Here is a 25,072-nt window from a genome sequence, read left to right on the forward strand (position 1 = left end):
ACACTGATGCTTGGATTATCACAAATAATATAGTTGTCTCATATTCAGTTGTTGGGCCAACAATTAATTCTGTGCTTAATGCTTCTTCTCAAACCAAGAAAATAAGAGAGAGGCAAAAATTAGATAGCCTTCATGCAACTATATTGGAATATGTAACAGAATAAAACCGTGACTTTTATACATGTATGCATGTATGCAAAATCATGGTTTCATTCTGTTACTTATTCCAATGTAGTTGCACGAGGAAGGAAGCAGGTAGAATAGCAGATTCAGCATTAACCAGAAAGAATTCAAGCTCCCAGTTTACCCCAAAACACATTTTCATTTTCATACCTTCATCAAGGTCTATCAGAAGGACAGTGTTTCATCGAAAAATAAAGAAAATTAGAAGAGATGAATTTGGAGTGTGGATGTTGTTTATACTGCACACATAAAAGGCATTATCTTTATGTTTTGGAAAAGAAAATACATATGTATGTCAGAGGGCAAAAACCAGCTCATATTCTATAACTGTGGCCTGTCATTTAAACAGATCTATTTTTGTGGGTAGTGATAAAAAAAGAGAAAGCCCCAATCTGAACGTTTTATTGTAAACATCATTAAAGGTAATGGAAAAATAAGGAACAAGAAAATGCCAACTTACCAACCAGAAACAAAGAGAATAGTATTTTTTTTTCACTTTAAAGAAAGGCACTACTGCATTTATGATTTATTTTTTTTATTTTTTTTTCAATTTCAAGTCCAGATGACTCTACAGCAACTCTGGGTGGCTTGTAATTAAAAAAAAAATTAAAAGAAAACAAACAAACAAGATACAGCTGACTGGAAGATGAAACCATAAACCAAAGGGCCTCAATCACCATCCTAACCCCAGGCCTGGGTGAACTACCAAGTCTTTAACAATTTATGGAAAGTTAAAAGGGTAGGAACAGTATGGATCCCCAGGTGATGTCATTCTACAGGGCAGAGCCCTGTAGAATGACATCACCTGGGGATCCATACTGTTCACCAAGAAGACACGCTTCCTGGGTCCTGCAATTTAATACTGCTTAATCTGAACTCACCAGATGTGCAGAAACTTACAGAGACAGATTGTTCCTCAAGTAGCCAGGCCCTAAACCACGGAGGGCCTTCTCGTGACAGCCAGCACGCTGAATTGCACCCAGAAGCCTTCTTACAAAACAGCAGGAACCCACAAGCATATCACTGTCCACTGATGTTTTATTTGTCAGTTGAAAAGAACAGGGAATATTCCTTTTGTTTCCTGATATACTGCCAACAAAATTTGGTGGTACAACTTCTGGAAAGTATTGAGGTGCAGAAAAATGGGATTTGGGGTACCATGCAATTGTTGTGAATTGTCCACCCTAATTATGAATTTTCTAACAACCTAAGAGACAGCTGTATACATGGACTTCACCAGATGGACAACACCGAAATCAGATTGACTACATCCTTTGCAGCCAAAGGTGGCAGACATCTATACAGTCGGTAAAAACAAGACCTGGAGCTGACTGTAGTTCAGATCACGAACTTATTGCACAACTTAGGATCAGACTAAAGAGATTAGGGAAGACCCACAGATCAGCTAGATATGAGCTCACTAATATTCCTAAAGATTATCCACTGGAGGTGAAGAATAGATTTAAGGGACTGGACTTAGTAGGTAGGGTCCCGGAAGAACTATGGACAGAAGTTCGCAACATTGTTCAGGAGGCGGCAACAAAATACATCCCAAAGAAAGAGAAAACCAAGAAGGCAAAATGGCTGTCTGCTGAGACACTAGAAGTAGCCCAAGAAAGAAGGAAAGCAAAAGGCAACAGTGATAGGGGGAGATATGCCCAATTAAATGCAAAATTCCAGAGGTTAGCCAGAAGAGATAAGAAATTATTTTTAAACAAGCAATGCACAGAAGTGGAAGAAGACAATAGAATAGGAAGGACAAGAGACCTCTTCCAGAAAATTAGAAACATCGGAGGTAAATTCCAGGCAAAAATGGGTATGATCAAAAACAAAGATGGCAAGGACCTAACAGAAGAAGAAGAGATCAAGAAAAGGTGGCAAGAATATACAGAAGACCTGTATAGGAAGGATAACAATATCGGGGATAGCTTTGACGGTGTGGTCAGTGAGCTAGAGCCAGACATCCTGAAGAGTGAGGTTGAATGGGTCTTAAGAAGCATCACTAATAAATAGGCAGCAGGAGACGACGGCATCCCAGCTGAACTGTTCAAAATCTTGCAAGATGATGCTGTCAGGGTAATGCATGCTATATGCCAGCACATTTGGAAAACACAAGAAGGGCCATCAGATTGGAAAAAATCAACTTATATCCCCATACCAGAAAAGGGGAACACTAAAGAATGTTCAAACTATCGAACAGTGGCACTCATTTCACATGCCAGTAAGGTAATGCTCAAGATCCTGCAAGGGAGACTTCAGCAATTCATGGGATGAGAATTGCCAGATGTACAAGCTGGGTTTAGAAAAGGCAGAGGAACTAGGGACCAAATTGCCAATATCCGCTGGATAATGGAAAAAGCCAGGGAGTTTCAGAAAAACATCTATTTCTGTTTTATTGACTATTCTAAAGCCTTTGACTGTGTGGACCATAACAAATTGTGGCAAGTTCTTAGTGGTATGGGGATACCAAGTCATCTTGTCTGCCTCCTGAAGAATCTGTATAACGACCAAGTAGCAACAGTAAGAACAGACCACGGAACAACGGACTGGTTTAAGATTGGGAAAGGAGTACGGCAGGGCTGTCTACTCTCACCCTACCGATTCAACTTGTATGCAGAACACATCATGCGACAAGCTGGCCTTGAGGAATCCAAGGCTGGAGTTAAAATCTCTGGAAGAAACATTAACAATCTCAGATATGCAGATGATACCACTTTGATGGCTGAAAGCAAAGAGGAACTGAGGAGCCTTATGATGAAGGTGAAAGAAGAAAGTGCAAAAGCTGGCTTGCAGCTAAACCTCAAAAAAACCAAGATTATGGCAACCAGCTTGATTGATAACTGGCAAATAGAGGGAGAAAATGTAGAAGCAGTGAAAGACTTTGTACTTCTAGGTGCGAAGATTACTGCAGATGCTGACTGCAGTCAGGAAATCAGAAGACACTTAATCCTTGGGAGAAGAGCAATGACCAATCTCGATAAAATAGTTAAGAGCAGAGACATCACACTGACAACAAAGGCCCGCATAGTTAAAGCAATGGTGTTCCCTGTAGTAACATACGGCTGCGAGAGCTGGACCATAAGGAAGGCTGAGAGAAGGAAGATCGATGCTTTTGAACTATGGTGTTGGAGGAAAATTCTGAGAGTGCCTTGGACTGCAAGAAGATCAAACCAGTCCATCCTCCAGGAAATAAAGCCAGACTGCTCACTTGAGGGAATGATATTAAAGGCAAAACCGAAATACTTTGGCCACATAATGAGAAGACAGGACAGCCTGGAGAAGATGTTGGTGCTAGGGAGAGTGGAAGGCAAAAGGAAAAGGGGCCGACCAAGGGCAAGGTGGATGGATGATATTCTAGAGGTGACGGACTCGTCCCTGGGGGAGCTGGGGGTGTTGACGACAGACAGGAAGCTCTGGTGTGGGCTGGTCCATGAAGTCAGAAAGAGTTGGAAGCGACTAAACGAATAAACAACAAATTATGAATTTGGTTACCACAACTGAATTTTAAAACTGTACTGATGTATTTCCCTATGCTTTGTTTTTTCAAATGTCACAATTAAGTTTAATGCTTGCTAAGTAATATTAGAGTTTACATGTGCAAATGAATAAAATATACACAAAACACAAAGGACACAATTTTTACCTTGCATCCTCTGGTGATTCAGCTATCAAGTGATAGGTCCTATCTGTCATGACAATGTCAATCCCATTTTCTTTGCATGTGTTATCAATTATATCTCTGAAATGGGGAGGAAAGAGAAAAAGATGTCATTATATTGCTTTTAGGGTATCATAGCATACTATGGAAACCCCACTTTTCAGCAGTATCATGATGCAGGTATTTAAAGGAGGGACTTTCACAGTAATGTCACTTTAAGGCAGGCCTTGCCTTACCTTGTCCCACTTGACACTCAGTAGTACGTACTGTTGTCAAGGGGTGGTAAGGGAAAGGAAGGAATAGGAAGATCAAGGAGGGAGACCACACCAGCTACGAAAATGAGGGGAAAGAGGGGTGAGGTGCATCAGGTTCGCCCTACTTGTCCCTGATATTTTTTTCAAGTGAAACCTGAAATCACCAGTTTCAGGTGGACCAGATGGCAATTATATTCACAATGGTTTGATTGACCTTTGCCCCATGCATAAAACAAAGCATATTTTTTGTTTCAAGCATACCCTATTGCCAAAATTAGTCACTAAAAATACCGTTTATCAAACCAGATACAAAGCAATAAAAACATTACAGTGAGATACATCCACATCAACTCTGCGTGCCTTTAAAAAAGCCATTAAGACCAGGCTTTTTCCCCCGGGACATTGGGTCCTGTTGAGTAGAATCCCCTTTTGATTGTTTAATTACTGTGCTCAGCTGCCATTTTATATTTTATATATTGGGTAGTTTTTAAAAAAAAATATTTTATGTGGTTATTGTTTTGGTTTGGGTTTTTTTGCTGTACAATGCCCAGAGACATATTGTTTGAGCTGGATGGTCCTATAAATCCAAGCAAGCAAGCAAGCACTTAGGCAATCCTTGTCTTTTAGAATTAAAAAAGGTAGGATGCACTGGATTGCCAGCACCATTTATCTCTTTCCCTCCTCTTACTGTGAAAATCAGATCTTGGTTTGATCCAACCAGGCAATTCTTACATTCTGATATTATGGAATAAAAGAATTCACACAAAATAAGAGCACAAGGATTCTGTAGTAGAAACTGCAGCTTCTACTTCTTGAAGCTTCTACTTGGATTAGTGATGCCTCATCCCTGACGTTGCCATTTCAGTCAAGGATATGACTACCTACTTATTGTACAATCTGTTCCCACCAAGAATCTAGTGCATACTATCTCTTCAGCTAAGACCCTGGCAAAAAAGAGAGGGGCATTTTCAATTTTCACACCAGTGAAGGAGGTGAAGGATGGCAGCTTGCAAATTAGTAGGTTTTATTGGTGATTATACTGGGTTCACCTATTTTTAACTGCAGATGATACCCTACATGGACCTTACTTACTTGGCTGATCGTATTTCAAGTGTTCCTTTGAGTTTTTCTTCACTATCATTTTCAAAGTACATAAGTCTGGACTGTCGAAGGACAAACCACCTTTTCTTCCAGTTTCTTCTGGACAGTGTAGATGAGCCCCCACCTTTTTTATGCAGCCAACCTTGTTTAAGAGCTTCCTGTTTTGAGCGGAACCATAGGAAGGTTTCATCTTTCAAGACACACCAACGGCGCTTCCATGTATTAATTAAGCCACCTGCCAGGAATGAAGACTTAAAATAGGCTTGTTTTCAAAACTGTTCAATGCTCCTAAGCATCATGAAAACCTGTCTTTCAAGTATGCTAGTAGATATTTTTTTAAAAAATTAAAGAACTTCTGAAAATCTTTTGAGGAACTTCAGAATTCTGAAGAACATAAAACAAAACTTTGATTTAATAGATGAATTGGTGAAGGAGATGCCAGTTATTCCTGACTCCATTAAATCAAAGAATACATAATCTGAAACAACATCATTAGACAAATAATGCAAATTGCATAAATACAATGGAGGATTTGTTCCCTGCATCAAGTTTGCTGCATCAAGGTCCGTTAAACTGAGGTTTCAGTGTAATTACAAAAGCAGTGGTCTAAACAGCCAACTAATACTGAAAACTGAAACTAAGTATAATATACACATTATATACATTACAAACAAATAGATCTTCACTGCATTTAACAACTAGCTGTCACAGATCTTCAAGCTATCTTCTGTTATAACTAGCATAAAAAGCAATCTAACTTCACACTTCCTTTAATAGAAGTAGAAAGGGTGGAAAAGATAGAAAAGAGGAAGCAGCTACTGTGGCTAGTACCACTCAACCCATGATTTCTGCCTGTCCCGTCAAACAACATTTAAACAACATTGGCATGCTCTGGATCCTATCAGTTAAGCAATATTATCTAATGGGATCCTGGAAGTGTCCCTGCCCTCTAGAACAACCCCCCCCCCAAGATTCAAATAGCCCCCTACTCTGCTCTTTTTTAAAATATATACAAACAAGAATGGTGATGAGTAAAGATGATGATAAGGTATGTGCTATTCCATCAATTACTTCATCATCATTAATAAAGCTAGAGATCGTAAGAAAGTAAGTCAGATGAGACAAAACCAATAAAACTAATTCTAATAGCTGGATCATTAAAAAAAACAGTAAAAAGGATCATTTTGAATATTTGATTTCCACTTGTTTCCACTCAAAAGAGGACTAAAGCACTAATATTGGACACTTAAGAAAGAAATTCATTTTGTTTAGTCTCTTGAATAATTACCTTTCATATACAGAAAACTATGGAAATAGGGCAGGCTGACACAGCTGTAGACAGAGTCTCTCCGATATGAAAGTTCATCATCTGTATCAAACCTTGAGTCAAAGTCTTCTTCACTGTCTTCAAACTGGAAAATAACCAACATAATAGTGAAGTTGTCTGATATTACAATCCTAATCTGTAATTTTTAATTTCTAGTAATTCTGATAGGTTATTTTCTTTGTTCAACAAAATAATTTACCTGTTAGCTATACAGTGCTACAATCATGGTAAATAAAATTAATCAAATGCAATTTCTGATGTACAATACACAGTCATTTTAAGTGTGATTGCAAAATTGATATTGTCATTTTCCTAAAATAGAAATTTTCTATAATGGTAAAAGAGGATATCTAACTAAACCTACTAAGGTTTATTTTAGACCTGTGCAACTATTGTTTCAGGCTGCAGGCAGCACTTGGTGTTTGAGAAGCATACCAGGAGACACATATCATAAAAAAAAAAAAAGGAAAAAGGTTGAGGCCAGAGCGAAAAGGAAAAAAAGAAGATAAAACTAAACTAAAAGTAAATTTAATTAAAGCCAGTTAAAACTACACCCATATATTTAATATTTTCTTTCACTTAGGTCACATTAAGCATAACAATTCAGCAGGAACTTTTTGAAGAGTTTGAGCAGGTACATAAAGTTCTGAACAACAGATTATTCTATCTTGGTATATTCTGGGGGATACTCTCTATGTGGCAGAAAATATTTTCTGACTTATAGTACAAAATTACTCATCTGTTTTTGGAAGCACTAAATATTGTATGTTAGAAAATTCTTATCACATGCACAGCCTTCTGGCACTTTCAGACTTTTTAAATATCTGATCATTTAAGACTTCTCCATTATACAATACCTAGTTTGGGGAAGTATTTCATTTCCTCAGTTGTGTTAAGTCATACAGTTATACCTATGAACTCAAAGGGCTAATGTCTGCAACACTTAGCAGCCATTAAAAGAAGCCTCATGGAAGAAGAGCCATAAATGATGAGAAGACTGCCCAGCAAAGCAGGACAAGAATTTGGTATAAAAGTTAATATCTGGATTGCTAATGGAGAGCAGTTCTTGATACGGAGAACTGTTCTGTGTTATCTAAGACAACAGTATTTGACAAGATCAAAATTACACTTATCTCCAACAGTAAGTCATACAGGAAAAGAAGTACTCACAGAGGACTGAGCTCCTTCAGAACTAAATCGGTATGCTCCAGAACTGTTGTATGTCCCTATGGAACAGCGATAGTCAGGGGACCACTGACTGCTGTGAGAATTAGAAAAGGTCACACTGCTTCCAGAAGTGATAGCACCATCTTCATAGTCATCCTGGTCATAATCGTAGTCTGCATCAGGAGAAATCAGCTCTGTGGCATTCGGGGGCTGGCATGAAACATTTTCTGGCATGCAGTATGTGGATTCCCCACTTGAAGAGTTATGGAGACTAAGGGAATCATGGCTAGAAGGAACAAGGGTATCGTTGCCAGCGGCAGGACTGGCCGGAACAACTGTGTCATTCATGTATGGATCCTCTTCTGAAGAGTCGTCGCTTGTCCGGATGCCACTGGTCCTTTGATCTGAGTGGCCATGCTCACTTGGGTTAGGTGAATCCTTGAAAGCATCATCGTCTGCTTCAAAGCCCTCATCAACTTCCTCCTCGGGATATGGCTGACTGAAATTAAAATTGGGTTTTTCAATGCCCGTATTGCCACTCAGTCCATTAAGCTCTGCACAGAAACTGCTGCTTACGGAGAGCGTTCTTTCAATATTTCGGACACATTCATCAATTTCATCGAAGTTCAGAGACTCCAGGAACTCTTGCGCTGCGCGACAGGCCTCATCTTCCAAGCGTTTCAATTCCTCATCTCGGAGCTGCTGCAGCCTCTGCAGTGATGCCTCCGTCAGTGTTAGTTCCTGCTGCTCCTTCATGCGCTGCAGGTCTTCAATTTCTTTTTCCAGGCGCAGGATCTCCTCTACCTGCTTGTTTTCTTTTTGCCTCTCCAGTGCTTGCTTTAGTCCCTCTTGATGGGTTTTCGGAATAGCTGCAAGTGCTTCCTTAGCCTGCAGAAACGGTGCAGAAATCATCCTTATCATAAATTTTGGTAATGTGCTGTTTTCGAACCACAGGGGGGTTCCATCATCAAATGTTTATCACAAAAAATTAATCTAACATGAACAAAGTAGGGAAAAAAACATAGCCAACCTGCTGAGCAAGACGTTCTGCTTCCATCTTTTGTCGCTTTCTAAAAGGGTAATTAGAAAACGTCAGGAAGGATGAAATCAAAAGAAAGGCAACATTAAGCAAGACGGGGCTTCTGAAGACTTGTCAATAATATCTACAAACTGTTCTAAAAATCTGCTTAATGTAAATTGCTTATCAGATATATTAAAGGAAGTATATATTCCATACCTTTCCTCTTCTTCCTTTTGCCTTTTTTCTTCTTCTTGCTGTTTCCTCTCCTCCAAAAGCTGTCTATAAATATGGCGGGCAATCTGACCTCGCAGTTGTTTCTGGAAGGTGATGGCTGCTTTCTTCAGCAATAGGTATCTCCTCCTTAAGTAAAAAGCTCTGTAATTCTTCTGTATGATAACCACGTAGTAAAGGACCTTTTTGTAGTGTTTTCTGAAATAAGATGCAGACATGTCTATGTGAAGAAGACATAACAGAACAACTGCTTCAGCAGTCACTACTAGTGGCATAAATTAAAGATTCCAAATAGTATAAGAAGTCTGTGGACTCAGCTCCCATAAACATTCTTTCATTGTGCTTCACGGTACTGGTCCCCTGGGAAGACTAGAGCCATTACAAAAGGGAAAGATGCATCTTGACTAAACAAACACATTTTCATATCACTGCCCTAATAGCTTTTATTTGTGGTCTACCAAGGTTGGTTGGTTGGTATGTAGGTAGGTAGGTAGATCTCAATTACAAAATTTATTTGTCCTTAAAAAAGCATTTCTGCTTTGGAAAGGACATACCATTCAAGATATATAGATAGAAGTAATATACACATGAAAAGGAATGACCTCATTGCTCAAACAGCTATTGAACAACTATCTATTGACTTATGAAGGGAGTAAACAGAATCTACTCCTCAGGCATAATAAATGACATTAGGCAAGCAAATCAAATATTGTAATTCAACCACCTAGTCCCACAATTCTTTGCTCACTGGAAAAAAAAATTAAATGTTTTCATCTACCGGATCACTCTTTTTCCCTTCTACCATGGCAAACATACTAAGAAAACAACACTCCAAATCTTTTTCCAAAGAGCATAAATAGAATAAATTGGAATTACAGCCAAACAAATGATTTACAATTAAATGCTTATACTCAGATGATGGTACTCAGAGCCATCGCCAGGCTGCCTAGAAAACGTCTGATCTGTATGTGTTGGAATACAATTTGCAGGATACCAACCATCTTGCAAATTCTAGGAGCTGTAATTTGGGAGGTGCCAGATTGGGAAATATGGTTTTACAGGATGATAGACAACAAACACCAGCCCTACATAGGACACAGAATATTCTGTTACGCAATGATAATTTTATAAGGAATCACCAATATATTGTGGCCTCAGACTGTGTATGAAATACAATTTAAAAATTATCTCTCAAAATAAAGAAAAAAGTTCATGTTGAAGCATATTTCAAGTTTTATTGCTATGCTTCATTAAATTTTCAATGTAATGTAATGATCTTCTGTGCTGTATAAACTGTGAGGTTCTTATTGCTATGTGGCATTTTTATTTTTGTTGTTTTTGACATCTATTAAGAACTTGTAAATAGATTCTGTAAATTATGTACAATTTAAATGTCACAATAATAGCATTAATACAGTACATCTCATCACATCAGTTAAAATGTATGCAGCATAAAACCAAACCCACGCCGCCAAAGTTTAAAACGATTTCTTAACTTCAAAAATCTCACCCCAAAGAATGCAGTCACTAACCATCAGGCACAAGTCGTAATATAAGGTGGAACCTTGGTTCCACTGCAATTTCCAAAAAATCTTCAATTTTCTTTTAATCCTGTGCCTCAGGAATTCAAATCTGCAAACTGTCAGAGTTTATACTAACTTAATGTTTTCGAGTCCGACTCAGTAATACACAGCTCCTAGTTCCTTACCGTGCCATGTAGCCTAAGACATGTGCTCGGATGATCATGGCTGCTTTGCCAACCTCTATTTCTCGCTGTTTTTCCAATATGTGTTCCAAAGATTCACGCAGAAATACCTGAAAATATGTGCAATGTATTTATTTGCAATATATTGAAGTATTTATTACAAAACAATTTCAATGTCTGGGAGAAAAGTGGACTAAAGTTTTATTTATTTGTAAAATTTATCTAATCCCCTGAAACCAGTTGGACACTGGGCAGCTTACAGAAATTGTTAAAAACAAGATACAAACTGAAAATTAAAGTTGATTAACTAACAGTATTAAGAAGTGATGCCACAATACGTCAATCCCCCAAGTCCCTCTGGAAGAGCCACATTTTCACCAAATTCCAGAAGCCATGAGGGTAGGAACCATACATGTTTCAGGGGGCAAGCTGTTCCAGAGATGGCAGCTGCTATAGAAAATGCTCACCATTGGTTCCCATCACTCTGTACTTCCTGGTAGTTGGGGACCCTCAGCAGGCACACCTTAGCTGTCTGGGTAAGATGGGCAGAAACTATTGGGAAAAAGCAGTCTCTAAGATACCCAGGCCCTGAGCCATTCGGGGCTTTGTAGGTAGTGACCAGCACCTTGAACTGTTCTTGGAAACCTACTGGTGAGCAGTGCAGCTAGTGCAGCAAAGGTGTAATGTGGCAGTACCGAGACCAACCACTAAATGCATACAAGTTTCTGGGCAGTCTTCAAGGGCAGCACCAAGTTATAGTAAACAGATCAAGAGATGACAAGGACATTAGTGATCATCTTCAGTACATCCTGTTCCAGGTAAGGACACAAGTGACACATCAATCAAAGCTGTGCAAAACCTCCTGGCCACAATCTCCATGTGCTCTTTAAGCAGGAGCCATGAGCCCAGGAGAACCCCGGATTGCAAATCTGCTCTTTTCAGGGGCGTACAACCCTGTCAAGAGTCAAAGTTGGCACGTCCTGGAATCAGCCAGCCTCTGAATCAACAACTACTCCAACTTGTTTGGATTGAATTTGAATCTGTTTTTCTCATCCAAACCTTGACGGCCTCCAAACACCAGGATATAATTTTCACTGCATCTCCTAATGGGCTTTGGGTGGAGATGTATAATTGAGTATCAGAATATTGATGATATTTCACCCTAACTGGCAGATGATCTCTCCCAGTGGTTTCATATAGATCTTGAACAGGATAGGGAACAGGAATGTACCCTGAAGCACTCCATAACAAAGTGCTCAGGGGTCCAACTTCTCCCTCCCCACACCACCCTTTGCTTCTTGCTCAGAAAGAAGTGGAACCACTGTAACACTGTCCCTCAAACACCAAATCCTTGCAGGTGGCCCAGAAGCATACTGTAGTCAACAGTATCAAAAATCACTATGAGACCTAGGAGGGAAAGAATGGTCACACCATCACCATCCAAGCCATGACAAGGTAATTCATGAGAGCAACCAATGCAGTTTCTGTCCCATGCCCAGGTCTGAATCCATATCCCAAGGTCCAATTAATCTATATCCTCCAGAGCCCTCTGCAACTCTAGCTCACCACTTTCTCAATAACCTTCCCCTCAAAGAGAAGATTAGAGATAGAATGGTAGTTGTCCAATTTTGCTGGATCCAGGCCTGGCCTCTTGATGGGTAGACAAATCAGTACCGCTTTAAGGAACTCTGTTAGCTCCCCTTCTTTCAAAGAGGTGCTGATTACAGCCCAGATCCAACTCCCAATCCCATCTCTGGCTGCTTTGATTAGCCAGGTAGGGTGGGGGTCCAGCTGATAAGTGGCAGAACTAAGACTGCAGGTGACCCTGTCCATTTCCTTGGGATCCATAGGCTCAAAAGTCTTTCAGATAATAACACAAGACATCACTTCTGTCATCTCAATAGATTCTGTCATCTTGCTTGAAACCTGGAGCGGATGCAAGCAATTTTATCAAAGAAATGCTCAGCCAGATGATTGCAAATTATACTAACTGGATCTTCTACCCCATTCTTTCCCAAAAAGTCCGGCACACTTTAAATAGTGTAGCTGGCCAGTATTCTGTGGAAACAATAAGGGAAGGGAAGTTATTATACTTTGCTGCCCTTAATACCACAGAGTAACTTGAATCTGGGCGCTTACTTGCGTTTGGCCATGTTCATTTTTTGTTTCCCACCAGCATCACTCCAGGGGTCTCTTCATGCACTTTAACTCATGGGGCTCCCTAGTAAACAAAGGAGCTGCACAGGATCAGTGGACAGCAAGACACTGCTCAGGGGTGATCTGGTCAAATGCCCTAGTTGCCTCTATATTCCAATGGTCAACAAGGCACCTAACAGAAGGACCCTTCAGTCACTGGGGAACTCCCCAAGCACTGTCTGAAAACCTGCTGCATCCATCAGATATCAGAGGTAGACCATTTTAATAACTCCCTCCACATTGCTGAGTTGGCAGCCACAGTTAGCCCTCATTACAAGGAATTGATCTGTCCATGACAATAAACTGATGAAAAAGTCCTCCAGAACCATATTATAACACATCTGCTGTGAGGTGAGTACCATCTGGAGTGTACCAAACTATACGCATTGGGCTAGTAATCACCTGGGGCAAGACCATAGTTGTCATGGCAGCTAAGAAGTCGTAAACCATCTGCAATTCCAAGGAAGGGAAGTGGAAATGACCCAGTATTAACAGTCTGGGTGAATCTGCAAACACCCCTACAATGAGATCAATCAGCTCAATGAGGTATGGTGCCATGCAGCTGGAGGACAGTACAAAAGCAGCATCCCCAGCTTTTCCCTTTGGCCTAGCATCGTGTGCAAGACTCACATCTGGCCACCAAAGGAACAGCACCTCTTACAATAGCTAGGATCTCTTGGGATATAATTGTTATACCGCCTCCCCTGCTCTGGGCTGGACCTGATGCAAAACATGAAACCTGGCTGGACAGATCTCCATGAGGGTGACATCCCCACCACCTTAATCCTGCCAGATCTTGGTAATGCATGTCAGGTCTGTCCTCTCATCCATGATTAAATCATGAACAAGGCTGGTTTTATTACAGACTTGGCATTAAACAGCACCAACCTAAGTCCAGAGTGCCCAGTTGTCCAGTTGCTTGGTTCTCAAGTTGAGACTGGGGAACTAGAAGTAGGGATTGGAAAAAATTTACAATCTCTCTTGCCCTGGAACCTTAAACAAATATCACCCAAGATAGACCCACTTTTCTGTTTATGGGGATGGAAGACCTCTGCTATTAGGCTTATTTGTGCTCACTTAGGGAAAGTCTTCATGACCTTTGTTGCTCTGCCAAGATCTCTAAGTTCCTGACAGCCTCTGGATGGGTCAGAGTCAATCAAGATACTAAAAAATCTCTCATGTACATACCCTACTTGTTAATGAGCAGTTTGCTTCAGTAAGAAAAGTTGACTGCATGTCTGGAGGTCATTAGTAATTTCACATTAACTTATGCTGGAAAAGATCTACAAATGCTACCTGTAGACTCTGCATAACATAGGATATGGAAACAAATGAATAGCAAGGAAATGACTGCAGAGACAAAGACTTACGAATGCAGAAGAAATATATAGGTTGTGTGAATTTACTTACTTACATATGAAAAAGCTTATTTAGGCCACAATTCATATTAAATAATTGGAAGTATTAATGTCTTGCAATTGAGATTGTGCATACTCTGCAGTCATATGTAACACACCCTCCTCATATAATTTAGGATTAGACAATGTGGCGCTTGCGTGTACCACTGTTCCGGCAAACACCTCTCCCATACCTGCAGTGTGTTCTGCTGATACCCATGATTAAATAAATATGTATGTGTATATATCTTTGAAACATATTTAATTAATGGAAATGTTTTAAAGTGAAGTGCTGGTTCCAGTTACCTGCCATCTTTATTCACCTGAATTCTCTAAGGCTCACCAGGGCCAGAGACATTCCAAGAAAATGAAGAGGAGATGTGAGTTGTGGGTGGACTAAAATACTATCTAAAATCACTCTCAACCACACGAACAGCAATAACTACAGTTGAAAAGATAGATTGCATTGCTGTTACTGGGTAAGAGACAAGGCTTGGGGATGAGAATGGAGAGGATGGAGGATGACCTTCCCAAGGTGGAAATGAGGAGACCAAGACTGGACTGGGAGTGACCCAATGGGCGTGGAGGATGGATGGGAAGAGGGTAGCTCGGGTATACAGGGCTAAGGGTTGACTCAGCATGGGGAAGACAGACAGGGTGACCTGGGCTTAGAAAGGGTTACGGAGAGTAAGTGGGGGGACCACTGAGCACTAGGGAAGAAAATGAAGAAATGTTCTCTGTGTTTTGGGTTGGATGAATGCTTATGTCAGTTAGGCAATACACTGGGGTTAGTTCCTTTGCCTTAGATACATAATCCCAGGCAAAATAATCTTCAGCTGTATTAGATCATGACTGAACCCACTAATGCAAAATACTGCCTACCTGAGAGTTAAGAAGAGCAGGAATTTACACTATAACCAGTCATATTTGCCTCTAAAGTAGGGTCTGCTCATTGTGCAAATATTTTAGTTGCCATTGTTTTGATACCTCCAGAGGTCAGTTAGAAGGGCTTAATTGTTTTTTCATTCATACTTCAATTAGCTAGAAAAAAAATCTCTTAATTTGAGAGAATTACATTTCATTCCAACTGTTCTTAACATCAAAATCCACAACTAGCAAATTTATCATGTACTTATGCTGTGCAGGACAGCACAGAAATTAAAGTGTTTATTGCTAAGGTCAACTAATGCTATTTGATAGTTGGGTACAGAAACACCAACTGCCACAAGCTGTCTAGCGTTGGAACAGAGGCAATGTCCAGCTCCCATTGTGTATGAATACAGAAGCTACTTTAATCAATAATAGCTTTGCATTATCCGTTCATTTTTATTTTACCTTAGATTTTCCAAGTTGCCATTCAGTTTTTGTGCTATCATACAGATGGAGGAGGACAGTACATTTTCCTTTTAAATCCTCAGGGAGAGTCAAATTTCTCATCAGGACTTTGTATCTGAGGAAACAAACCAAACACTGTTATTTTTAATTGCTTTATTTCATTTTCCTTTCTTTATCTTCTCTTAAACAAAACATAGCCCTACCTTTCGTGAAAATCCTGAAATGGCCTCCGCACAGGAAAACCTGCCCTTCGTATCCGTACTGTTTCAAGCATACCTGAGTAGCACAACTGGTTCAAAACCACATTCTGATCAAACTGGTCAGGCATCTAAAAACATAACATAATCAGGTGCATTGCATTAGCTGCAAAATTTGTGAATCTGTCAACAAGAGATGCAGGATTATGTCAAACGGTGTACATATGAAGTGCGTGAGCGTAGCTGTATTATTCCTAAATACTGATTTTAACTAATGGTGTCATTCAGCCAGCCAAATAGCATCCTACAATGGAAAGGAACCTTCCTCTACTCCCTGAAGCCTATTCCAATGGGTTGGGAAAACTTTCTGAGCAGCTGAAGAATGTGCAGGAGGTGTTCATGAAGAGGAGATACCAAAGAGACGTTTGGTGGTACAAATACCAATCTGCTCATGTAATCTTGGATGCAGCTCTTTGTACTTAAGATTGATTCTCTCTTTATAATTTATGCTGAGCTAGAAATACCCAAATTCATTCTCATTTTCTCCCTCACTCCCTGTGTATCTCTCTGTGCATATATTCTTTGTGAAGAACTTATATGTGTAAAGAATGATTACGTTCAGAAAACCATCAAGGAGTTACAACAAACTTGTATGAGAAGTTACAACTTTGAAGTCTTTAAAAGTGAACACGAGGAAACATGAATACAGGTAGTCCTTGGGTTACAATGGCAGTTGGGGCCAGGATTGCTGTCACTAAGCAATGTGGTCATAAAGCGCGACATCACGTGACCACATCGCTTAGCAACGGCAATCCCAGAAGTGGGGGTGGGGGTGCTGCAGGCAGGTGTTACAGAGTGCAGGCAGGTTGGTGGGGCCTTCAGGAAGGCTGGCAAAGGCCTCAAATGGCTCAGCAGAGGTTGCAAGAGGGCTGGCAAGGCTGCGGGAGGGGTGGCAAGGGGTGTGGGCGGGCTGGCAAGGGCTTCGGGTGGGTGCAGGCTGAGGTGGGCGGGGTGCTGCAGGCATACATGCACTATGGAGTGCACGGGGTGCTGAGGAGTAGGGATCTCATACTCTGTAGTGGGATCCTCTGGAGAAAAAGCAGTGGGAGTGACTTACTGGAGCGACTTGCGACCTTTCCTGCCAGCTTTCCCACTGACTTTGCTTGTGAGATGCCGGCAGGGAAGGTTGCAAATGGCAATCACGTGACATGGCTCGCCGCAACGTTGTAATCATGAGCCAGGCACCTGGATCACGATCACATGACTGCAGGGACTCTGTGACAGCCAGAACTTTGATGACTGGTCCATTTTTTTCAATGCCACCATAACTTTGAACAGTTACTGAATGAATGGACGTAAGCCAAGAACTACCAGTATTATATTTGGTGAGTGTAAAGGAAAGGGTTTTCTTCCTGTTTCATAATACTGAACCAGGGATGATCAACTAGGGAAAATGAATGGTGGGAAATTTAGAACAGAAAGAAGTACACATCATATAGTTAAACTGGGAATCTGCAGCTTGATGTTGGGATGGCCAGTACCTTGGGCAGCTTTAAAAGGAAATTTGATACATTCATCCAGCATTATCAGAAAATACAAATCATATTATCAGAATGACTATCTACAGTGCATTAGTTGTTAGAGAACATGAACAATAGGGTGCTAGCATATTCATATTCCATTTATGGATTTCCCCCAGAAAACAGAATGCTGGGTTAAATAATTTATTATAGCTATTTTAATGTCTCTTTGTAATCTCAAAAATGGGGAGTATGATATCATCCTTTGCTTTTTAGGGAGGATATATATTAATTTTAAATCTGGTAGCCTTCAGACATTTCAAAATAATTGTAAAATATTTATTTTGCTCCCATTATATATAAACATGTAAAATGATGCATTTTCTATTAAATTCCACCCCTTCTTCAGAAGAGTACTACCTTTTCATTTACAGAGTTTTCTTTTCAGTGTTTAATACTGTCCTTATATACAAAAACTTAGTATATGGGATTTTGGGACCACAGACTTAGTAAATGAGTCACTTAATTACTAAGTTATTGTTAGACACACAAATTTAATTAAGAGAATGTAATAATCTTGCTTCCAAAAGCAATAAAGGCGGGATAGAAAATAAATAAATAAATAATAAGAGACTATTACAGACCTAAGCTCCACTTTTTGAGCTTTCTTCTCTGTTTAATTCAGTCATCCTGCTAAATACAATCACCAATTCCAACTCACTGGCCTTCACTACTATTTAGCAATTCCAAATGGTTGACAGTAATGACAGAGTAAAAAGGAGCCTTGGCAATGATGCAATTTCATGGCATCTCTAAGGAAAAATAAAGTGCCTTAATCTGCATTCCCAAGAGATAACCAAATCCTACTTACAAATGAAATGCCACTGACACAAAATATGGGCTTAATTCCCTTAAGACTTACTAAGAATTGTCTCATTTGTAGAGAAATACTCCCCATTTTTTCCTTCTTTTAAAAGATTGTGATATGTGTCTACATACCATAGCCAACTTTTTCAGAAGGTATTTGTACCAAGAATCGTAAAATCAAGCAACAAGTTACTATAAATATTTCTAATAATTTTTGAGTAAGCATTAAGGAAAAAGTGTTTGCTATTTTATTCTTACTACCACTAATAAAAACTCCATTAAAACTATAACCTGAAAATCACTAATAAGTTGTTTAGATTAAACAGCAAATAATTTGATGCTATCCTTATGATAATTATTGTTTTTAAATTTATTTAAAATATTTTGTAGAAATGTGCAAGAATTCATAAGGATAGAGAATTTTTTTTAAAAAAACACTAAATGCAACATTCCATTGTATTACATTTGAAGAGCTAAAATTTGTGCTATCAGAGTATTGTCTTCAGTCCCAACTTTGAGCACAAAGTTCCAATACACAAATGATGATGCCCACTAAAAACTACAATAGCTTTTCAAAGCACTTTTTTGATAATTTAATGGCAAATCTGTAGCACTTAAATGATCAAGATACTTTAAACAGGCAAAAATGTATCTAAGTTAATTAAGTTATTTCTTCCTATCACTCCTTTCTGAAATAGATTCTATTTTTGTTTATTTAAAATCATTTCAAGGTGCATGTTTTGTCTAGCCATGAAATATACAAAATGCTTTGTAGTGCCATGAAATATGTACAAATGTGTACAAATTATCTATAGCCATAAATATATAAATTTATGTTAGGAAACAGAAAAATGAAAAGTACATTTATAAGTTGTATTTTTAAAAAATTCGTAACAACTATTTCCCATGTATACCCTTTTTTCTCCCCTAAAATAATTTAAGAGTCCAAACATTTGGAATGTTTGGATTGCATTTCACTGCATTGTCCAAGAAAAATAAGGAAATTAAGAAATCTGTACTTAGCACACACATCTGTCTACTTTATATTCAGGCAACAAAATATTTACCTTCTGCCTGGAAGCAAAACAAAATATAATTGAAGAAAATTCAAAATATCCTCTACAATAGCAACGATCTTGGAGTAGAGTTAGCAGGGAAGAGACGATAGTATGGTAAGCTTTTCTCTGTTGCAAGTTTGCACTCCATTCAAATACTTTTCTACCGTATGCCAGTTTTCTCAAAATGTAAGTAACAACTGAAATCTCACACCACCAAATAAGTAAGTTAGCACTCACCAATTTATAGGCATTTTGGGTGCACTGCAGGTTCATATTTCTCAGAGGCCAAAATTCATATGGAAAGTAACTGCCACACTGACCTTTTCCCTGCACTGCTCAAGACACTGAACAATAATGAACACTATTCCTAGTGCTTTAAAAAGTGCTCAGTTGCCATGACAACCCCTCCCTTTCTAAGGGTAATTAGTATGGTGTGTCTTTCAGATCTGATTGGGAGGACTGCACAGGAAAATATGCAAATGAGCAACACACAGTCACTCCTTTGCTCTGTGCTGCAGAAACAGAGCTCTGCGTATCTTGGAAAATGGGACTGCACCCTGAAACAACTTAATTCAAACAATGTCTGCAGCACAAGAGCCAATCATTGGTACATACTCATAAATACATTTAGGTTGAAAATCAAAAGACCATTTGTATTAGAAGCATTGCAGATTCCAATTATCTCACTGGAGCAAAAGTAAGTCCTTGAGTTCAAGATAAAGTGAGGTCAATACAAATGAAACTTACCTTGCAATGTTTCTCTCAGACACTCTGTTAGTGCTCACTAAAGATGTACTCTCTGCTGCTTAGTACTTACAACTCTTGAGCATAAATGCAACAAGTGCTGGCCTGTTGTAGAGTGGCACAAAGTTGCAATTCGATGTGCCATCTTTTAGAAAAGACTCAGAAGGAAGACTTTGTCCATATAATTTGGATTTCCTTCAAGTCAGACTTGATAGCAACTTTGGTATGCGAGTGGGTGTGAACGTTTACCCTCCTTTATGGCATAATGATTCAGCTCAGTTGCCTGAATAATTTGGAGCTCTTAGCTTACACAGCGTTTTCTCCAATATGCTTCTACTCAGGACATGGGTGTTTATTATTGTATACATAATCCTGAAATGAACAATGCTGGCTTGTAACAAAGTAAGGACCTATGATCTCTGGCACTATGTATTGGCTAATGGTTTCAAAAAGTATTCATCCCTAATCTAGAAACATTACTCTTTTGCAACCTCATCTCCCCATCCTTCAGTGATGGGCAATCTGTAGAACTTTTACACAGTTCTTGGACCAATGTCCATCCCAGCAGTCCATTAGCTTAGGGAGTGATAGAGAAAGTGCAGTAGCAGAAAGAATGAGGGTCAGCCCAATCTATTAGCGGCATACGACTTCACAGATCATCTCTAAAGAATGAAGCACTCAATGGAACAGATTTTTCACCCCTGTTTGAGCTCATTTCTGATCTCTCAAACCATAGTTTGGAGATCATTAGAATCAGCTTGAAGTTTCTTTAATCTCCATGGCTACCCAGAGTCACTAAAAAATCAGATTGCAAACTTTTATTATTCATTACTATCAGACTTGCTGCATAATACAATGCCCTGAACTGAATCTTCAGTGACAGTTTGTACACACAATAAAAACCATCTGATTTTGTATACCTCGATAACTTGCACATGAATGGAAGATCTGACTACAGGTAGTTCTCGTTTAGCAACCACAACTGGCAATTTGGTTAAGTGAAGTGGTCGCTAAGTGACCACTTAGACCATAATGTGCTTATGATCTTACTTCAGCTTTCCTTTGCTTTATAGACCTGAAAAGATTGTAAATGTGAGGACTGGTTGCAAAGTTACTTTTTCATGTCATAACTGCAAATGGTTGCTAAATGAGGCAGTCACTAAATTAGGGCTACCTGTACACTGAAAAGCACCTTGTGCGAAAAAATGTGGAAGTTCTGGCTACAGCAATTTGATCTTTGAACCTAGGTGCAAGTCACCATTTGTTCCTGCATTTTTTTAAAGGATGGAAGATGGAAAACCATTTTTGAAGATCACTCTAGACAAAAAGCATTAAAAAAACAACAACCAAAGCTGATGGCATTTCAATGAGAAACAAGGCACCAATTTAACTCATTACTTTAAGGAGCTGTTAAGATTTAGTAAGATAGACACCTTACATTTCTTAGAGGGACATCTCATAGAGAAGAAATGGTAAAAATATAGTCTCCCTCAAGTCAAGATTCATTCCTGTTGATTTTAGAGACATGATCAATCTAGTTTTCTTGAAAGCAGCAGGGAAGTGGTTTGCCATTGCCTTCTTCCACAATGTTTTTTGATTTCCCAATCTAGCCTACAATCCTGGTAGTCCGTGGCAATTTCCCATCCAAGCCTAACCAAGCCCAACCATCCTTAGCATCTGAGCCCAGGCAAGGTGCTGCAACCTCCTTAGGTTTTAGAGGAAAAACACACAATTGTTTTGAAGTTGCAATTTATTCACACAATATTCTTGTCAAGAAGTCATAGTTCAAATTTATAATCTCAGATTGAATAAGTTGACTCCAACTTATAAGTGAGTCCCTGAAAACAATTTTTGTTGCATGATCTGTAACAACAGTTCCCTAATAAATGAAACATGAGTTTCACGCATACCATTTTAATGAAAAATTTCCAAGCAACATAGCATTAGCCCTTCATTCATTCTGAAGTTAAACTAACAGGATTGTACAGTGCTTTGGAAATAATTTGAAAGGACATTTTGGAGCATCTGGGAACACAAACACAGCATTTATCTGTAACTCTTTAAAGTAGACATAACTTTGCCCAGGATCACATAGCTGCCCTCTGATCCCAGGAAAATATGTAGTTGGTTTAGAGATGCTAAATTCATGGACCTGTGCACTCTGAAGCAAAACTTGAGAACTGAATCCTAAATACTGCACAGACCATAATTAAACTTGTATGCCTCAAGTCAAAAGTAATTCCTTAAATAGCTGCAAGCAGTAACAAATATGACCTGATGATGGTGGGATAACTCTCACAGTACAGTCATATATTCAGAGCATAGCTATTCAGAATACAATGCTAGTTCCAGATAATTGTGTATGGGCGTGTATCTTTAAATAGTTTTTGTACTGCATTAATTGCATACCAATTTTATACTTTCCAACCCAAGTACAAATAAATATTGTAAAAATAAAATAATACATAGGAATTCAGGACTCTGTTTGGCCATCAGCAGGATAAAACTCTGGATCACAATGGATCCCTAGGAAACAGTTAGGTTTAGAACTTTACAGTAGGGAAATTAAAGGTCTGCTTGTCTAACTGCTAAATGACAAACAAAATCCTGCACTTGTGAAACTTTCTTTTACTCATTTTCCTGTTTCTCTCCGTAGTATCCAAAATGAACTCCTAACAAGAAATACAGTTTCTATCTGTTCCTAATTTTGGTAACAGCATGACCATGGTGAGAACTTTCACACCATTGCTGGTAAAGGGATAGGAAAGAAATCCTAAAGCCATGCTCTGCAATTTTTCTCAACCATATTCCTCCTTCCAACCCAAGGGAAAGTTGGAAAGAAATCAGATAAATGGGGCTGGGACTCGTCTATTCATCAGCAGGATAACTCTCCAAAACCTGAAGCAAATGTGGTATGAGAGAAAAATCTAGCAAAAGAAAGATCAAGTTCAGAAATGGCTGTGTCAGGCTAGGGGCTGTGGCAGAACCCTCCAAAAAAATTCCCTCCGTGCATACGTATGGGAGAAGCAATTGGACAATTGCTCAGAATGTTGCTGATTCCTCCATTCTAGGCCCCCTCCCTCCTCCTTCTCTTCATGTGATACAGAGAAAGCTATTACTATATTAAAAGCTCATGCTTTCCAACCAGTGTAATGGTCATCAGTCAGAGATGTTACATGAGTTTATAGCCTCCAAGGTCCCTTCCAACTCTATGTTCTATGATTCAACATCATTAATAGCTCCATTTTTGCTAGAAGATTTTGTAGCCCAAGCTTTCAAGTGCTTGGACATTATATGACTGAGATTCAGATCAGATTTCTTCAGCAGACAACTATCTATTCTGAGCTGTTTTGCATCCCCTGCCTTTAGTTCTGACAATATCAAAGGAGTAACTGTGGAAAAAATTAAACCAATTTGCAATACCACCATGCAAAACATTTTAAATTCAAACGATCTTAAATACAAAACATCCCCATTTCGAGTTTGGAACAGTTCTTTTTTAGAATGATTGAGTTTTAAATCATTTCTGATGAAATCAGTCTGTTTCAAATGTGAAATAATTGTTTCAATGTCAGAACAGGGCATTTTGAATTCCAAACATTTTGTACATCAAAATGTTCCAAAGATTTTTCTATTATTGTGATGTTTATCAGGGTTGTATTGGTATGTGATTTTAATTACTCGATTAATTTATTTATATTTTACAGAGAACATCTTAATTGTTGTACCTTACAGCTGTTGTCCACTGCCAAGAGAGACAAGACATTTGTGGTGGTATGTAAAATAAATAAATATTGTAACCATAGCTCATGAAGAACCTTACAATAGTTTAAAAACAGCAATTCCAAACAAAATAATAAAAAACAAAAATATGTGTTTTCAAAAAACATCAAATAACAATTTCCATGTGTATAGGAGCATTTCTAGCACCCACAGACATCCCTTCTCACAAGCTACTGACATCCAGGCCGTGACAGTTCTAAAGTGTAAATATGCTGTACAGTCACTTCAGTGCAAAGGTCCATGAATTCAAATCCCAGCAGAACACATGGAGACTATCTGTGCCTGATGAGTCCCAATATGGATGAAATTAGTCGTATAGTGCTTCGTAATGCTCAGTAGCAAATTTCCATGCTGTCTTCACGAAGAGGAAAGCCTCCCTTCTAAGCTTCTCCAGAGATGTGTTCTGATCAATCACATTTGCTCAAAAGCTATTCCACAACAATCTAAAGAGCCACACATCTTATTTAGATCATCTTCATCTTCTATATGGGTATATCACAGCACAGAGAAATCTGAGGACTTTACCTGCCTTTGATGGATGACCCAGACTTCCAATAAGAAGATAGATTCAGGAAAAAGTAAATTTGATTAAACATATTTAAATTTTAATTAATTTAATACAATACAAATATTTTATTTATTTGTTTATCAAATTTCATCACCGCCCATCTCCCCGCAAAAGAGGAATTCTGGACCTCTTTGTTGTATAACCGCCCAGAGTCCCCCTTCTGGGGGAGATGGGCGGTGGCTAAATTTGAGTAATGAATAAATAAATAGTATGGTTATTCCCCATATATTTAGCAATTCCCCCCTTCTGTCAGATTGAAATTACAAGTCAGTGGCAAGTTTTGGAAAGATTGCAGAGGGAACTCTGGAACTTTCATAGGCTTTCACTGTATCCCTAGATTTTCAAGTAGTTCTCCCCCTTCCTGAGTGATGTAGGTCACATATTTAAAAGATTCCTAACCTATTTCTCTGGATCAATCCATTAGAGGGAATTAACTCATATGCGGAATAGAGTTTTTCTAATGTGCAAATAACATACAAAATTGTATGTAACCCTGTCATGTGTCAGGTATGTATGCAGGCTAGTCACCAAAAAGAAAAAGAAAAAAAACAGCCTGGAACAATGGAGGTGGTTATGAACAGCTAGTCTTCTGGGTACCTAACAAAAACTGGAATGAATTGTGAAAGGGACTGAGAGAAATGGGATGAAACAAAAGGCAAGTGAAAAAAAATTAAATCTAGGCAGGATGAGCTAGCAAGAAGAATAAGCTGCTACTTGGAAATTTTAATTGTTGCAGTTATTATTCTAAAATATATAGATT

The 25,072-nt window shown here is 38.9% G+C and overlaps 1 protein-coding gene across 1 annotated transcript in view; it reads right to left on the reverse strand.

Annotated features, from left to right (window-relative positions):
• Positions 1-25,072, reverse strand: part of MYO10 (myosin X) — a 164,557-nt gene that overhangs the window by 20,728 nt on the left and 118,757 nt on the right. Inside the window, exons 20-28 of the mRNA XM_063298762.1 lie at positions 15,779-15,903; positions 15,576-15,690; positions 10,651-10,757; positions 8,928-9,140; positions 8,721-8,760; positions 7,694-8,578; positions 6,485-6,608; positions 5,188-5,431; positions 3,827-3,922 (exon numbers count right to left, since the gene is read on the reverse strand). Of these exons, the coding sequence (XP_063154832.1) occupies positions 3,827-3,922; positions 5,188-5,431; positions 6,485-6,608; positions 7,694-8,578; positions 8,721-8,760; positions 8,928-9,140; positions 10,651-10,757; positions 15,576-15,690; positions 15,779-15,903 (1,949 nt within the window). The remainder of the gene's footprint in view (positions 1-3,826; positions 3,923-5,187; positions 5,432-6,484; positions 6,609-7,693; positions 8,579-8,720; positions 8,761-8,927; positions 9,141-10,650; positions 10,758-15,575; positions 15,691-15,778; positions 15,904-25,072) is intronic.

The sequence above is a fragment of the Candoia aspera genome, chromosome 3 (genome assembly GCF_035149785.1).
Source record: "Candoia aspera isolate rCanAsp1 chromosome 3, rCanAsp1.hap2, whole genome shotgun sequence".
NCBI classification, from domain to species: Eukaryota; Metazoa; Chordata; class Lepidosauria; order Squamata; family Boidae; genus Candoia; species Candoia aspera.